Below are 17398 nucleotides of genomic sequence, written 5' to 3'. Positions count from 1 at the left end.
TCCATTTTAGGGTTCTGCTGAAAGTATTGTTCTCATTATGATAGTGAAGTGCATCACTTTTTTTTTTGTTCTTAACGATGGGCTCACCACTACCTAACATCAGGAGTGGATAGTTAAAAGTAGGGTGGATTAATCCATGTGTTCCCAAATCAAGATAAATTGACATTTTTTAAGAAGATTCCCCAAATTCCCTAGCTGTTACACTGAATGAGAGGAAATTACTCAACATCCCCCACTATGCTTCAGAATGGAAGAACAACTAATTATAGATACTGCAAATTTTCATGTAAAATTAGATGATCTTTCTGGGCTGCTTATTCTGGATACTTGATACTTGTGTCAACATAGCCAATGCCTCTCCTGCTATTTTTATTCCCATCTCTTACCAGCATCTGTATATTGCCATATTATGTATCAAGGCTAATGTAAAGCAACAGTCTAAACTGAAATTAAACCCTTCTTCTGTGCTTTCCTTGCTAGATCTCTACAGTTTTAAGGATTACTCTATTACTCCTTTTTTACTATTTTTTTTCTTTTTTTTAAGGGGGGGGAAGCAGTTTTTTTTCTTTTTTTAAGTTGCAATTCTAATTAATTAGATATAAAAATCTCAAAGTTGATATATCCTTATGCTTCCCTTACAGGGTAGGCTTTTTGGTGCAACCATAATTCTGTACAGCTGAATGCTTCCTATGTTAATTCTAAAATGCCCATCTAGTGATGTTAAAAACAGTAACTATTTTCACAAAGAACATACTCGGTAGAATTTCAAACTAACATCTGCAACGGAGTGTGTTTGAGACTGAAGAACCATTTATCATTTCTACCCCAAATAAAGATGCTGAAGAATTAAACATTGAACAGGGTACACAGTCCTATCTAAAGACACATACTGCCCTGTACATCAAGAGAAAGCATTCCCGGCAAGAATACACAATATTCTTCCAAGTTCCTTACCAGAATGGAGAGTTAATACTACTTGGTTGGGTAGCACTCATGAGAAATACTATTAATTGGGTCATTAAAGTACACAAAAAGAGAAAACAATACTGTAAAGTTATTTGGGGTGTCCTTTTCCCCCATTAACTTTACTTGCATTGTGTAGTTCATAACATGGTTGAGCTTTAAAAAGACAAAGCAGCTCAACAAATAGATATGTTCACACAGGGTTCACATTACAGCATTCTGAAAACTCCAACACTCGAGACATACCGATTACCATCATCTTTCATTGATAGCTTTTAAATATATTGTGACAACATGACTGAGTTAAAAAATACGTTACCAACAGAGCCTCATTCCTAGAACAGATCAGGAAAAGATCCCCTTCACCCATATGCAGCACACACCCCATGCCCTTGTGCTACAAACGTAGGCTGTGATGATGTCTCATTATGACCAGTCATAACTTTAGGTCCTCAAGGTCACAAGAATGTGGGTTTTTGGTTTTTTGGTTTTTTTAGTAAACAAAATCTCTGTCAAAACAGTTAAAAGGTGCCCAGAACCAGGAGAAGAAATGATGGTATAACACTGTTTCCAGCTGAAATGTTGTGATCTGATGCCATACGCTGCCTATTAGTACTGTCAAATAGCCACTTGACAGAATGCTCTTGCACAGGTTGGGTTGTTGCATGTAAAATGCATCACAAGTAGCTGCAACACTCCCTTAAGGGCTACTTGCAGCAAAGATTAAAACTAGATCAACAAACCTCCCAGTTCAGAGAGACCTGGTGTAACTCTCTGAGATGGTCTGTAGTTCCTCAAACTCAACTACATTGAGGAAGCTGAGATTCCAAGAACTGAGTGGAGCTTCTCCAGAGGGACAAACTGGGTCGTAGTATAAAAGCAGTTAAGTGCACAAGATTAGGAGAAGAGGTGACCTGTGAAATCCAGGTAACCCACAGCCATACCCAAGATGAAACTTCCTCCTAAATTCCAGCAGTTTTATAAAGATTTCACCATCCTCCATTCCTGTTACGTGGTGCAGCAGGGCAATCTCCTCAGTACAACTAACAACAGGTTTTTCTGTTAGTTGAAAATGACTGTAACAGATGTATACGATTACACACTATCACATTGTGGAGATAAACATCCGTCCAAGAGATCTGCTCGTCTTGCACAGTGTGCCCAAGAGTATAGACAACACATTAGAAGAACAATAAGGAATGGATAATTTGGGAATTGAATTCTTTTGCAACAAACTTTTTTTCCCCAAAAAAAGCACCATTAACAATGTTGATACTTTATAAAAGTTACATTCCACATTTTTGGGTGGCGGGGGATATGGCTTAAAAGAAAGTTTAAGTGCTAAACAGAAAGCTTTCCATTCAACCTCAAATACATAGGCACTGTTACTGATCCCATAATGACCAAGTTCTTAAGTACTAATCCCATAATCAGTAAGCCCTTAAATAATTAAAAATTTCTAAGATAACACAGGGACACTGGTACACTATGACCAAAATTAAAATTCCCTACAGAAGTCCTAGTGAAACCCCGGTGACTGAACGATCATAAGAACTCAAGGTACACCAGCTATCAGGCAAGTCCTCTTCTGGTTTACACAATGACTGCAAGAGCACACTTGAAAAGAAAATCTATTACTAATAAGACTGTGGGTAATTCTTAATTTCAACACAATTACATTTTAGCACCTCAAGAGAAACAAAGTGTTCTAGCTCCAATCATTACCATTCACTTTTCAGACCAGCTGCAGACGGAAATTGTTCACCTCCTTTATCCCATCGTGACAGAACAGCTCCAAGCTAAAGCATTTTTTTCACTTATGCAAGGTGCATGGAGTAAGTATCTGGCAATGAATTTTTTTTACACAATGCTGCCTTCATTTCCCAAAGGACTACACAGGGCCCTGTAATAAAGGGTTACAGTCACATTAATTCACACTCCATTAAAATTTATACATCTCTTACCCAGTCAACTTTTTCCTGTAATATCACCTATAATCAGATTTGGGGATCTCTCCCTCTCCTCCCACTCCAGTAGCTTGGGCCAACGTGGAAAATCATCTTTATTGTAGATTACCCACTTCATACAAGACAGAGAATTCCTCAGCATCTCTGGGTTTGTGCTTGCATCGAGATTCTCCTGATCCAACCCTGATTCAGTCATCTTCCTTTCCAGTCCTTCCTTCTGGCTGCTTTACAGCTTTATCTTGCGATCCCACAGTTCCCACAGCCCTGATCCTGAAAAAAGATAACTACAAATACAGGACAGGGGTCTAGATCTTATTTAGCACTGCTTCAGAGTATGACATAGTCCCTGTTACGGGGTTTTACATAAAACGTGCAAAAATATGTGCATTTTTGTTCTTGAAAAACATACCTAGCCTTTCAATTTGCCAGCATAACATGCTTTCAGCCACACTCTCTTTAAGATTCAGCAAGCCGAGCCCCGCATGTCGTGTTCAACTCTGCACCGCTGCTCTCAGGTCGGCAACGCGCTCCGTGGTTGCCGCTGTGAAGCGTGCCTAGTCCTGCTCAGCTTTTATAATGTTATCTTTCACCTAAAAATATAAATACATAGCTCTAGATATAGACTATATATATATTTTAACTAAATTCATATAGGTAACAAAGGGATCTCTGAAGTGGCTTTTTTATTCTTGCATGCCTCTATTAGCCAAATTTTGGGATATTTAGAAGCAGGAAGCGCTCCCAGCTCCAGCTGAATTTCAGTGCAGGTACACAAGCACACAGGTGTCTAGCCAATATAATCCAGTTAAGATGGGGATGTTTCACTGACACTTTTAGATATCTGCCACTTGTTTAAGCATGCCCTTTTTGGAATGGTAGGAGGTATCAAATCAAATACTACCAGACCCCAGGGACTAGGTGTGATAGATGTGAGAGTGTAACACGTTTGAGAGCTACAGCACCACTACTTTAGGTAAAGAGAATTACTGCCACACTGAGCTCTCAGTATTATGAGCATAACTTTACTGCTCAGTTAAGCAAAATCCTCAGTCATCTGGACTGTGTTGAGGCAGACGGGGTAGGTCTAATACCATCTTAAGAAACTCCAAATTTAAATAAAAAGCATACCAACTCCCTGGCCTACTGTCGAAAGAGCAAAAACTAGTCTAAATTTTACCTGTTTCTTCTCTGCTGGTCACAGACACCTTGCATTCACAGACCTATTTCTGATCCCGAGGCCTCAAATCACTGCCTTTCACTATCACAAAGCAACTAAAAAGAAATGATGTAGAATAAAATAAATAAATAAAACTCCACCAGCTGGCTTGATAGCTCTATGTTTTACACATTAGTCCCAATACCTTCTGGGCAAACACCTTCCATTCTGCATGCCATTTAGGGGTTAAGAGAAGCAATAATTTGATCGCTTTGACACAGGACTTAGAAGGGCAAAGCTGTGTTACGTGATCACAATATACCGTCTCCTACAAGGGCATCTCTGCTTCGAACAAGACTAAAGGTCCACCCTCGGCTTCCATGCTTCCCCTTCCTGCAAACCCTGCCATACAAACATGGCATTCGAAAGAGTCCTGCTCTCCCCTCATCCTCCTTACCACCAGGGAAAAAAAAAAAAAAAAGCAAACCCAGTGAGGCCCATAATTACACCTGTGCTACCCATTTTGTATGTCACTAGGAGTGTGGGGAAAGCATCATGGTTACTAAAAATGAGTTTATATAGACTGACCAGAGCTTTAAAAATCATGACAGTAACACACAAAATGGAATAAAATTCAGTGCCTTCAATTTGAGCCATTGCGGCTTAGACAGTCGAGAGAAAATAAGAATACATCACTCATGGCAGGCATCCAACAATGGGCAGCGAGGATTAAGGACCGCCTGTTTTCCTTGCAATTGCACACCAAAATAAAAAAGAAGCTCTATATTATAAACATTTGTCATCAATACAGAGATCAAAGGCATGATGAAACAGTTAGCAGTGATTGCTATTAACTCCAAAAGATTGTGACACTTAGTTTCCATGTTTCTTTGAAAACCCTCACCTACAGCAAGGAGTAGTACATATGAGGGATGCCCACTCCTCTAATAACCAGAGACCAAGACTAAGCCCTTGAGGACTGAAAGTGTCTACACATGAGATGACCCAGGGATGCCTACACATGCCGAAGAGCTTCCTGGTCCCCAGGAACATCACACATCCATGCTCGAGGCAGGAGCGCATCAGGACCGTGGGCTCGCGGTGGAAACCAACCTCAAGAGAGCTAGGATTTTCTTCAAGGCAACGTGGGCAAGGAGCCCAACACGAAGAGCATTGAGGCCAATGGAGCAGGAGCAGGGCTCCTGCAGCCAGGTGCATGATTTGAGTCACCACATTGGGGTCAGCAGCCCTTGGCCGCAGAGCCACGTCTTGGTCCAGGCTCCGTTCTCAGTGCTGGCCAAAAGCAGGCTGTCCCTAGGTACTCCTCATGCAGGCAGCACTAAGGAGTAGCTTTGCAGAACTCAGTTCACGTCAGGCTGAGACATGCTGGCCCAGAGCTGCTAAGTCACAGTGGACCCTCTTGGCGAAACCTTGCCATACAGTGCTCCCTGATGTACCCTTCAGTGTCTGGGTGACCCAAACATTCCCTTACCCAGAGAGGCCAAGTCCACTCAGATATTAGGTGGAATCATTCTGTTGAGTCAGTCCCAGTCGACTGATTAAGAAGGAAACTGCTCATGAGAGAACAGCATTTTGGCATTCCTCCTCCGCAACATGTGTGGAGAGGATTTTTTTTTTTGTTGGATGTGGGAAATGTTTTCTGGAGGAAAAAAAAAAAGCCAGTACACTGCTAATCCAATTTAGAATGGGGAGAAAAGAGACAGAAAAAAGCACTGCAAAAAGTAGAACTAGTGTGTTCTGCCAGGAAGAAGGCAAGTCTTGAAGTATTGAAGTGCCCTGGAACCAATGGCACAAGTCAAGGCAACGTTTGCTCGGACCATTTTCAACATTAACACAGGTCCATGCAGCTCACCATGAGGTTCTCCCAACTCGCTTCCCCTTCCCAACAAGTAGCATTCACACGTGGCTAAGGATGCTTCAGAATTTAAAGAGGCAAAATTGCATTTTGCAGTAAGAGGGAGCAAGCCCTGTGTCTTTATTCTAAGGCTGACTGAAGTCTTCCCAACACCGAGGGTGGATACGGTAACATTTTTCCAGCACTGACGCTCTGTCTTAACCTAAGTTACACTGCATTCTAATTGGGATAAGCTATAAATAGGACAACTTATTGGAAATTCAACAAGCATGCATGCTAGTTCCTGCTGCTTGAATCAGGGTACTAGAATAAAATCTAGTTTGCTCCAACTGTATTTAGTTATGATTAATCAGTCGTGAAACGCAAAGCTTTAACCTTTTGTCAAGTAAGCTGCAAAAATAAGGAATGAGCACAATATTTTGCTCAGGTCTCCAAAGGCCTCCACTTAAATAGCAGCAAGGTTACAGTTACTTCAAATAAGGATGGTAACTCTCAGGAGAAGTCCAGCCAAAATGTTCCAAGTTCAAAGAAAGTACAAGAACAAAGAATACAGGATCACAGACAATATTAAAATAAATAAAACCCAACAACACGGACACTCAGGAAACCACTGCTACTTCTCTGACATGTTCTTTTGTCTCCATTATTCCAAATTTTCCAAATAGAAACTTCCCAAGGTGCTGATTTAACATTGAGAATATTCTAAATAGATCATCTCAATATCATTATGGTTTTCATCCTCATACAAAATTTTTGCAGTTCTTGTCATTCCCCCACTTTCATTTATTTTCAACATTTTAGAAGCTCAGATTATTTCCTGTAAATACTTTTTTTTCCCTCCATCCAGCTTATTTACTCTTGCAATACATTATTTGCTCAATAGGAACATATTATATAGGTGTTTAAAATATAACTATAGAATGAATGAATGAATACATAAGTTTACCTGACTCTATATTGAAGTGAAAGCCTGCAAAAAAGCAAGGAAATACACTTACATTTATTGTACATAAACCCTCATGCTAATATGAAGGCTTAATGCAAAATAACTAATTTTCTTAGGCATAGCACCTGAGTAGACAACCAACAATTCAAGCTGCCATTATGTGAGGAAGTCTCACTAAATGTCCTTATTTCCAAAGTACTGTTTACAAGGATGTGATACCTGAACTCCCGATGATCCTCCAAGCCTAATCACCTGTGCATTTATTCTCACCACAAAGCCTGATAAGAATAAGAAGCTGGCCTGTGATTTTAAAGTGACCTTTTAGTAAAAAACAGTTGAAAACCATTGCAACAGATGACTGCAGAGAACCCTCCAGTGTCACAACTTATGGGCTTAAACCTCCAAGCTCAGCTTTACTTGTACAAACCATACTAGCTTCTATACATCTGCTAGAAGAAGATCTGGTAGAGAAGATTTCCCATCTTCTATACATCACCTGGAAATCCCTCTGGTCTTCCCTGAAACCACTGGCATGCCTAGAGACCAGGTCTAATGCGACACAAGCCAGATGGGCAAGAAAACTCTTCCTTGGTATGTCATCTCCCCACTCCCAAATAAGAAGCTTGTGTCAGATATGCACAGACAATCCCATTTCTCTTAATGATGTTCATTTAGCTTCATGACAAAAAATAACCCATGTCAGATCCCTGCTCTGTTCAATTTGCTCCTACATCTGTTGCAGGATCCCAGTGACGTATTTGCTACCAAGCCACAACTCAGCTCTAAGAATTACACAAAAGCATCCGCACTGGACAGGGTGCTTGTCTAGTCATCCTAAAAAGGGTTAAAATATCTGAGTTTTTTAATTAACCTTAATTAACCTTCCAGGACAAGATTTGGCTACAAGCTTTTCTCAGCATTTAGGAAAAGATACGGCTTACCAAGCATGACACCGTGATGAGGTGCAACCATTTTCTCACTGCTCCTTTTGAACAACTGACTGAAAAGTAGCACCAGCTCTATCACACTTGCAGCAAGCTTCTTCCAAGCCCAACACTGTAACTCTTCTTTCAGTGCACCAGGGAAGCAAACGTGGAAGGGGTTGTGAGATTGAACTGCTTTTCAGTTTGCTAGAAGCCAGAAGAAATGTTTTTCCATTTGCAAAGAAAAAACACCCATAAACATAAGCAACAGAAGCCCTGAAACCATTTACATTTGCGGGAGGGGAACCAAAAGTTAAGCAAAATAAACAGTCTAATATTACAGAAGACTTTTCCTTTCCTAATTGGAAGAATTCAGCTTCAGCTAAAACTTCACAGAAATCATTCAAATAGGACATGGATCTGCTTCCTTCAGGGGTACGTAATCAATATGCTGCATAATATCCTGTCCACGGCCCTTTTCAGAAAAATAAACTGAGACTGAACCAAACACTCCATTCCCCAATACAGATCAAACTCAAGAAAAGTACAGCAGGAAGTAAGTTTGCCTAACATTTTTCTAACAAAACAATTTGCCAAAATATTTAAAGTGTGGGAATAAACCGTCATTAAACACAACTGTGAAATACTTAACAGCTTCAGAGAGTTTTGGAAGAGTGAAAAGTAAAGCACAAGGGTAGTTTTCCCACACACATTTATATTTATTTATTTTTAATACCCTATTGTAACAGCCTAATCAAGTTTTTGAAGAAATTGAAAAAGAAAAAAAAAGTTCTGTATTCATTTATTTCATCTGAGAAACTATTTGCCTACAGGTGGCAAATTCACTCTTATTATTGAAAAAAACTATATATGTCACTTAACCAACACTCTGCCCTTACAACTCTGGACCTTAAAGACCCTCACAGCATCATCACACCACGACTGTCTTTATGAACATGATTGCAAATACGTTAAGGAAGGAAAAGGGAAGTTCTGACCTAAATTTCACCCACTCTTTGCCCTTGAGCACAGCCTGGAGAACTGCTATGATCACTTATGAAGAACTCCTCTTTCCAATGGAAAAGATCAGTCATTGACTTTCATTAGAAACTTTAAAACAAATGCACCTTATGAAATTCACTACTAAGAACAGTAACAGCTTAGAAAAATTTCTAGCAAAATATCATTAAAATGTGCAGTCCATTTATTCTGCATATTACAATCACAGTTCCAAGTCAATGACTCCAAAGCCTTTTATTAAATCATAAAACTTAAGACCAGTTTCCAATGAAATCTCTAATCAAATGTGAATGAATCATCCAATAGGACACCATTTCATGAATGAAAAACAGATGGAGCAGTAGTAACAATTGAGTGGTTTAAATCAAAAGATATTAGCTAAGCCAAAGGAGCAGATATATATCACAAGTGCTTGCTTCACATAAATGTAAAGGAGACACTGGCTTAAGGTAGACCTCAAAACAAACCTTTTAATTGCCAAATGCAGAGCCAGCATCAACCATAAAGTTCAATGAGGCAGTTTGAGTGAGAATGAACTTACTACCACATTTAATGCATGGAAAATTCAGATTTCCAGGGGCATTCTGTCTCGATTGGACCAGTTTTTGGTCAAAGGTGTTCTGAGCTCAGGATTCTTGCCCGTAGCAAGACAAGCTATTACTTTCCAAACTCTTTTTAGCAATCCACTTTTAAGGCTGCATCCAAAGAAGAAGCAAGGACACAGAGACAGAAAACATGCTGGTAAGCCGAAGTGTTTACTTTGCAATTCAGGTCTCGGCTGATCCTATTTTCTGAAGATGACATCCCACCCTTCAAGGTCCAAGCACTTAAAAAGTTAAAACAAAGTGAAATGATTAAAAATTGGAAGCATTCTCACATTTACTTTCCTTGTCAGTGTTGCCAATGTTTCTCATTTTGGAGCAACTCAATTACAGTTTTTATTTGTAGACTTGACTTATATCTTAGCCTTACCTGGTTTTGGCTTTCTTTTTTGTTTGTTGTTTTTGTGGTGGTGTTTGGTGGGAGGAGGAGGAGGAAACGTCCATTTAATCAACGAACAGCAATTCTCTAGACCAGCATCTGGAGACTGCTACATTATTCGAAGCACCAGCAGACAAGCCACGCAACTGATACTCCCACCAGCATCCAAAATCAAAGTGCAGCTGAATATAGCCCTGAAAATCAATATACACTAGGGAACAACCTCGAGGATCGTGATAAATGCACCCTGCGTCAGAAAAAGGAATTCCTAAAATGCTGAGAACGCGTGTGATTGCTGGGCACTGACCAGCTTGCATCTACTTCACTTTCAGCAATAAGTTACCTAGAGTTAATCTTGGTGTAAAGCACTCTAGGGAGCTCTGCAGCACAAAACACGCCAATTAAAAAAAAAAGGAACTTGGATCAAAGCAAATATACCGCTAATCGAGTAGTCTTCAGCTTCTCCTCCACCCTCACTCTGGCTAACACTCAGCTAAAATTAGTAGGAATCAGGAGAAGGTGACAAAAAACAGGGCTTTTTATCACAGTATGAGATGGGACACTCCAAAAATCCTTAACCTTCTTCTATCTAGAAGAAACAAAATGTTTGCTACAAGCTGTAGGGCAATGGTATTCATATATTTTGAACAGGCGAGGGGAGAAAAATAAAAACTAAAGGCTTCCTCTTGATTTTCAAATCCCTCTAGGGTTGCAGATCCAGGCAAAACAAATAGATTAGACACGTTAAAAACAGGACATGACAAAGTGACTAATAGATTGCATCTGAAAAATGCAGAATTTTTCCACTGAAAAATGCCTCAATCCACGATCAACTTTCCATGAAATATTTATCATTTTTCATTCACTGCATAGTATCGTTATTTTTAGAAAAGCCAGAGGCAACGAGAACAGATTCCTGATTAACCATTCAATGGAGCCTCTAAGTGTCGGTTCCTATCTTGCCATCGCCTTCCCCCTGCTAAGAAGACTAAAAACTTAATATAAATACTGTCACGCATTCAAAGGCTCTTCTCTCCCTCACCTGCTCTTATACAGAAACAAACGCACAACACAATGTTGCCTTTAGTGGAGAAGCAGGGAGACGAATTATTTTGAACACAACACTGTGAACATCCAGGACTAAACAAATCCTGTGAAATCTATAGTTGATCAGTGTGAACTAATAAACTGAGGAAGGGGAGGGAGAATAAAGAAAAACAGCAAGTTGGGTCTTGCAGTAAAGAAAACTTTCCTGCCAGTTACCTTTTATCTAAGAAAATAGTTCCGTATTCACACGCTTAAGATTTAAGTGCTGCTTCCAGCTTTTAAAAGAGAAACAAGTCATTAATAATTAATCCTACCTCCTCTATTTAATAACCATTTCCTTGTGTGTAAGGAACGAGGTGACAGACAAATGATTTCTCCAAGAAAAAAAACACACCAAAATAAGAGTTTAAGAGCTTCGGGCTCCTGCTCTTGACATCCTGCAGGATCAGGACATCTATGGACCATGTTCTGGGCAGACACTGGGGTGGTTCTGACTCCAGCAAATGCAAAGATGCAATAAAAAGGGTTTAATTCCTTAGAGTCTTATGCACACTAAGGCTGAAGTTCACATAATGAGTTTTGATACTCAGCTCTAGCTGAGCCAGAGATCCTAAAGCTTCAACTTTCCTGCTATTCAAAAGGCCTAGAGTCTCTAGAGGTGGCAATTCACTCCTCTGTCCTTCATAAATAACCCCAAATTTGTTGACCACATTCTGGGCATGCTGCAAAGGCTTTTTTTTTTAATGGAACAATACAGCAAATCATCTGTGGAAATCTGAGAGCTGGCTAAAGTGTTACACAATGTTGAACTATGTTCAACACATGTAAACTATGTTCACATAGTCCTTGTTGAACTATGGATTACAAAGGTGAACTTTACTACTACTTTTAGCTGTTGCAATGCTTATTTTATTGTCATTGAATGGGCTGCATTTAGTACTTTTAGCCTAGGACAGGAAATAACCTTCTATGTACTCTAACAATTTCTCAAGACCTCACTTCTAATGATAATTTTTTATCATTAGCTTTTCAGACACTATGGAGAACAGATATCTAACATTAAAAGACTGGGCTTTCTGCATGGGAGCTACAGTTTTGGATTGTGATGAAGCCGTGTAACATCCCCACCCTAACATGTCCCAGTGTGAACAAGGATGAACAAGCTCAGGTCTGCAAAGGTGAGAGCCTGCTGGGAGCCCTGAATCCCAGCTGACCAGTCAAGCTGCTTCAAAGCACCACCACACCAAGCTGCTTTGGTTACCTTCTGCAGGTGCTTTTGAAGAAGACACACTGGAGAAACCAAGACAGTATCTGAGAATCCAATGTAGTAAAAGAACATCCCTTTCCTTTGAAGGGATAAATTAATAAAGGCATAGTATTCTGTTCTATGTTAGACTAACTGGACTTCCTCTCCTTGCTCTTAGAAACTGGGATTAATTGACGGTTTAAAAAGCCTTTAAAATGATGTAACAATATTAGTCTAGAGGCTCTTGCAGACCATTTATTCGTATGTACATCAGCATTTTTTTTTTCAGATGAATGTGAAAGTGAGACTGGATATTCAAACCCAGGGAGAAGAGAACTCAAGCAGCTGAAATCTCATACATAATCCTATCGCTGCCCCTGCCAGACTGCTCTTGTTCTTGCCAGTGTCAGGATCCAGAAGAGCCTCAGCAACATGCTGGAAGAGTTATCCTGAGGGATCAGCTGGCCAAGTGGCAGATTGGGAACCAACACAGATCAGCACACTAGTAATTGTGCAAATGCAGCGATGGGAGACCAGTGCGTCCAGCTGAAATGGCCTGGGAGGAAAGAAGTGGTGCACACCCATGTGTAAGAGGAGTTTTAGGCAGCCACACATGTAAGAGGCAGTCTGCTCCTCACCACCATTAGGACTTCGACAGTCAAGCTCTTATAGGCACTGCTCAGTTCCTATTGCAGCCACCATCATCGATTCCTAACATTTGCCAGCAGATTTCTATCAGGCCTCAATAACTCATTAAAATAGCACAACTGCTCACCTCTTAAACTTCAGCATGCCCAGTAGCCTCACAGACCTTCAGTGGCCTGCAGATCACCCTCTGAGGACAATCCCAGGACACTGTGCAGAAGACGCCTGCCTGATCTGCAGCAGCTACTATGGAGAAGACTTCATCTGAGGAGCAACAAGCACAGCTGCTTTTCCGCAGCCTCTCCATGCAACTTTTCTATTTTGCAATGAATATCGCACAACACAAATCATTTGTCAGCTCTACGTAACCACTAGTTTAAGTGCTCCAATCATCACTATTACTTTTATCAGAAATTGGGAACACATCCTTGAAAGCCAATGGAAATGCTATGGAAAAAGGTGAATTTCTTTCCAAATTCAATAATTGGGTTGATAAATGCTTTAAGCCAGATAGCCTCAAAATTTCACATTATGTCATGACTAGCATAACGGAGAAAAAACAACTGATAAACTGAGACTGTTAGTCCCAATTTGCAGTTTTATTACAGTAAAGCTTTTAAGTTTAAAGAGGAATAGTTTCCATCATATTCCATTTCAGCATTTTCCTTACAAATAACACATATCAAGCTGTTTTCAGATTTCTAATACCAAAGAAATTGCCTAAGATTGTATTCAATTGTAACAAAATGAGCAACAATAAAGTTTATACTGACAAGAAAACTACTTCACTAAGTCTTTCCAGCTTATCTAAGGTGCCATAAACAAAGCTTTTTAAAGAAAGCTTACTCATTCTAACACCCAAAGTACACTTAATGCAAATCTATTTGATCAAATCTAGAGGTCAGTATCGACAGCACATAAATGATGTTTAAGAGGATTATCTACAACATATCTAGAAATTTACACAATTGAGGTCTTTAAGAGTGGCTCCCCAGTTCTGCGCTACGAAAATCTCATGGCATCTTTCATTTTAAAAGCATAAGAAGAATAAAGTAAGAGGACAAGGGAGTTCTCCCCCTCCCTCCATATGATTGGGGCCCTTGGCAGACTGGGGTTAAGTCCACCCCTAAAATAAATAAATAAATAAATAAATACACAAAATTCTTAAAACAAATAGTAGGATAACAGTAATAATAGCTAAGGAAAAGCAGCATTTCCCGATAATTGCAACATTTCGTCACCCTTCCTGCCCACGCCAAAGATGCACTAATATTCTGGATCTGTAAAGAGAGAAAGCAGCATTAACAAGTTCTATCAAATTGACTAGAATATTTCTGTGAGCAACATGGGTTGTGGGGTTTATGATTTTCTTTCTCTTTTACAAGCAGTTAAGAAGTTCAGAAGCACCAGTCAGAGGCAACGCAGTTTCAGAAAAGGAAAATGTTTCCTTTCTGCAAATTAATCCTCAATTTGCACCAAAAATTGAGAAACCATTTTCCTAAACACACACATCTGCTAGTGCCTTGCCAATAACTGAAACATATTTTATTCAAGCTAATTCACTCCTAAAATGATTTAATGGAAAATGCTCTAAACATTTAAATTCTGTAGTTGAAATGCACTTCCACATGACACAGCATGTTTAGGACCGGGGTATTTTACATCCCCTCATCACCCTCTTATATCAAAAAACCACAACTCACACGGATCAAACTTTTCCAAGGCACTTTCCTTCTCTTTCTTTAGTGATAAAGTCAGGCAGAAAAGCTTCTGGTTTTCCACAAATACACCAAAATCATTTTATCTCGGCTCGAAAAGTAATGCTGGAGATAAAGGATACTCATCGTCTTCTGCCACACTGCAAAGAGTTTCCTCCTTTGTTTTTTGCCAAAATGTGTGCTTCCAGGTTTTAATTAGCATTCTGCCAATATAAAATATGCATTCCCTCTCCGTACATACATTGCAAGGCTGAAGACAGTACTCCAACATTTAGCAGAAGCTGAGGACGCTTAAGCTCTCAGGAGAAAAAGTACCTGGGTGACCACTGCCCAAAGCCAACGTTGCTCCTTGCGTAAGGCCATGTTTTCCTGCTCCCTAAATAAAAGTCAGTCTTACCCATTGCCCGCCACCAGCACCATCAGCCTGAGCTTTCTAGCACGAGACAAGAATTCCCACAGCTCAAACCCTGGGAAAAGCCACTTGAGTGGGACAAAGATGACACTGCCTCTCTCACGTTGCACCCACTTAACACCAATACAGCTCTCCACTAACGGCTGGCTGTTCCCTCCGCCCTCCCTCCCCCCCCCCCCCGGTAGAAATGTAGTTAAGACAACCAGTTAAAAACATTCAAAATGCAGTGCAAAAGGGAAAAAATACATAAAATACATAGAAGTCCATGACACCTTGACTCCATCTCCAGTCATTTGGGGAAAGCAGAGTGAAAGAACACTGAACTCTTAACATCAGATGCCCTGAGTTCTTACTGAGCATAAGCCTTCTTCCTGAAATATCCCTAAAGGAAGTATGAAAGATAACAAGCAACAATAAAGTCAGCTCCAAGAAAAAGTGAAATATGAAGAATATCACATGCATACCACTGGTTCCCTGGTCCACTGAGAGCAAAAAAAGGAATGCAGTTCCTCTTGTACACCCAGACAGACCCACAAAATTGAATCTAGCAGATGGATAGCAAATGGGAAGGAAAACCTTTAAACTGAACTGTGTTATTCTGGTAGTCTTAACATGAGATTACCTTTCACAGTTAGGAAAATACAACATCCCTTACCTCAAGAACAAGTTTTAGAGTACACAGAGGGAAGACAGACTTCTCAGGATCTGAAGCCAACCATTAGCACTTGATAAATGATCCTCTCTTCCTTTTTTTTTTTTTTTTTTTTTTAACACAAAAGCTCTCCCTGCTTAAAGATTTCCTTCCCCAGATATGCATTTAAGTCTGCAAAAATCTAGCTTGGGTCACAGCCCCCTTTTTTTTCCTCCCTAATCTATTAAGTTATTTTGAATAAGCTTCGTTTACATTTTTTTCAACTTGCACTACCAGAAGCACTTAGATCTCCTGCAAGATCTCTTCCTTAATATAAGAGGGCCTAAAGGCATTTTTGGAAGGCAATGAAGAAGAGAAAGCCAGGTTTTCAGATAGCTCGAACTCCTACCTGGAAAGTACACAATGCTTTGTGTAACAAACCACCAAAATTATAAATGCCCCTTATCCACCTCCAACATGTAAGTCCCAGGACACGAGCTATAGATAATCCCAAAGCAGAGTTAACTTGTAGCACTGGGACAACAAAAAAACAAAACAAATGCATACTTGTGCGGTTGGGTGACTATTTTAAGAGGGAGGAAGAAACAAGACAAGATCCAAGCCAGCTTTTTTACACAGACCCATTTCCATCCATTGTACAGAAGGACGGCCTGGAAGGGGAGGTAGAAGGATGGCCTTTTCAACCTCTCCTATAACATCTCATCTTTTTAAAGCTCCCCAAACTTCTCAGCAGTTAACAAGCTCTTACCAACAGCTACTGGCCTCAGAACCATGTGTTACTGAACTTGAGCTCAAAGGCTTTGAGGATCTATATAAAAGGGCTTCCAAACTACTTGAGTCCAGACTGGGTTAAGAAGTTCACAACTACACCGAAAGACACACTGAAGGCTGCTGGCACCTGGAAACAAAACACTCCTTTTGAGGAGAGAGAAGGCGGAAATTTGAAGAAAGCAGCAGACTGCTTTCCATAGCATTGCTGTATTTTGACCAAAATCGTGTTTTCCGTAGCTGGAAGTGCTGCAATTGCGAGCCACAAGGTATCTCTCCTCAGCTGCATGAGAAGCAGTCAGTCTCCAGGATGAACACCGTACTTGCTTTGTTCTCTTCATACCAGAAAGACAACTCCCAAGAAGTACTACAGCAATATCATTAGAGGAGGTAAGAAAAAAGAAAACTCAAGAGCCAAGCATGATATGCTTTGATCAATCTAAGTTTGGCTTTGACTTTTTGCCCATTTCAACCGGAGGAAATCTTTCCTTATCAGGAGCAGCAGCTCAAAAAACTTACTTTGCTTCAGTTTCCCTTAGAGGCTGTGAAAAGACCAGTATGGTGCTGCTTTGTTCTGCTGTCCTCTCCTTTCTAAGAAAAAAAAGAAGCTCCAAGGAGATCAGTCTCTCCCTAGCCCTTGCCAAGGGTGGGGGCTGGTTATTTAAGACTCCCAAGACGGTTTTGCTCCATTCTCCCTCAGTTCCCAAATCCCACTCACTCAGCCTGGGAAAGTAGATTTCTGCAAGTTCTAACACACTTCATTGCATCGTTTTACATTTGCATTCTGCTATCCCACTTACAAGACAGATCTGTAGAATATTATACTGCCTTCCCAGAATAGGAACAACATTTAATTAAAAAAAAAAAAAAAGTTTCTTCTTACCAGAGCTAGGCATGTGGTTCACTCTAGGTGGATTCAACAGCTCTACTGGCTGGTCTCTGCCAGAAAGCCCATCTGGAAAGAGGGTGGGGGGAAAAAATCACATCATCAACTCTTTGGTTAGCTAAACTATTTTCGACATTCCAAAAAGAAAAAAAAATCACTAGCCAATTATCAATGCAAAACAGAAACACACAA

General features: G+C 40.1%; 1 protein-coding gene across 7 annotated transcripts in view; it reads right to left on the bottom strand.

Annotated features, from left to right (window-relative positions):
• Positions 1-17398, bottom strand: part of HDAC4 (histone deacetylase 4) — a 279008-nt gene that overhangs the window by 145902 nt on the left and 115708 nt on the right. For 6 of the 7 annotated variants that reach the window (XM_067298642.1, XM_067298648.1, XM_067298646.1 and 3 more), the window contains one exon: positions 17204-17275. The exons of the other annotated variant lie outside the window; for it this stretch is intronic. In XM_067298642.1, the coding sequence (XP_067154743.1) occupies positions 17204-17275 (72 nt within the window). The remainder of the gene's footprint in view (positions 1-17203; positions 17276-17398) is intronic. 7 annotated transcript variants of the gene reach the window in all.

This window comes from Apteryx mantelli, chromosome 6 (assembly GCF_036417845.1).
Source record: "Apteryx mantelli isolate bAptMan1 chromosome 6, bAptMan1.hap1, whole genome shotgun sequence".
NCBI classification, from domain to species: Eukaryota; Metazoa; Chordata; class Aves; order Apterygiformes; family Apterygidae; genus Apteryx; species Apteryx mantelli.
This window is presented reverse-complemented; position numbering and strand designations above follow the sequence as displayed.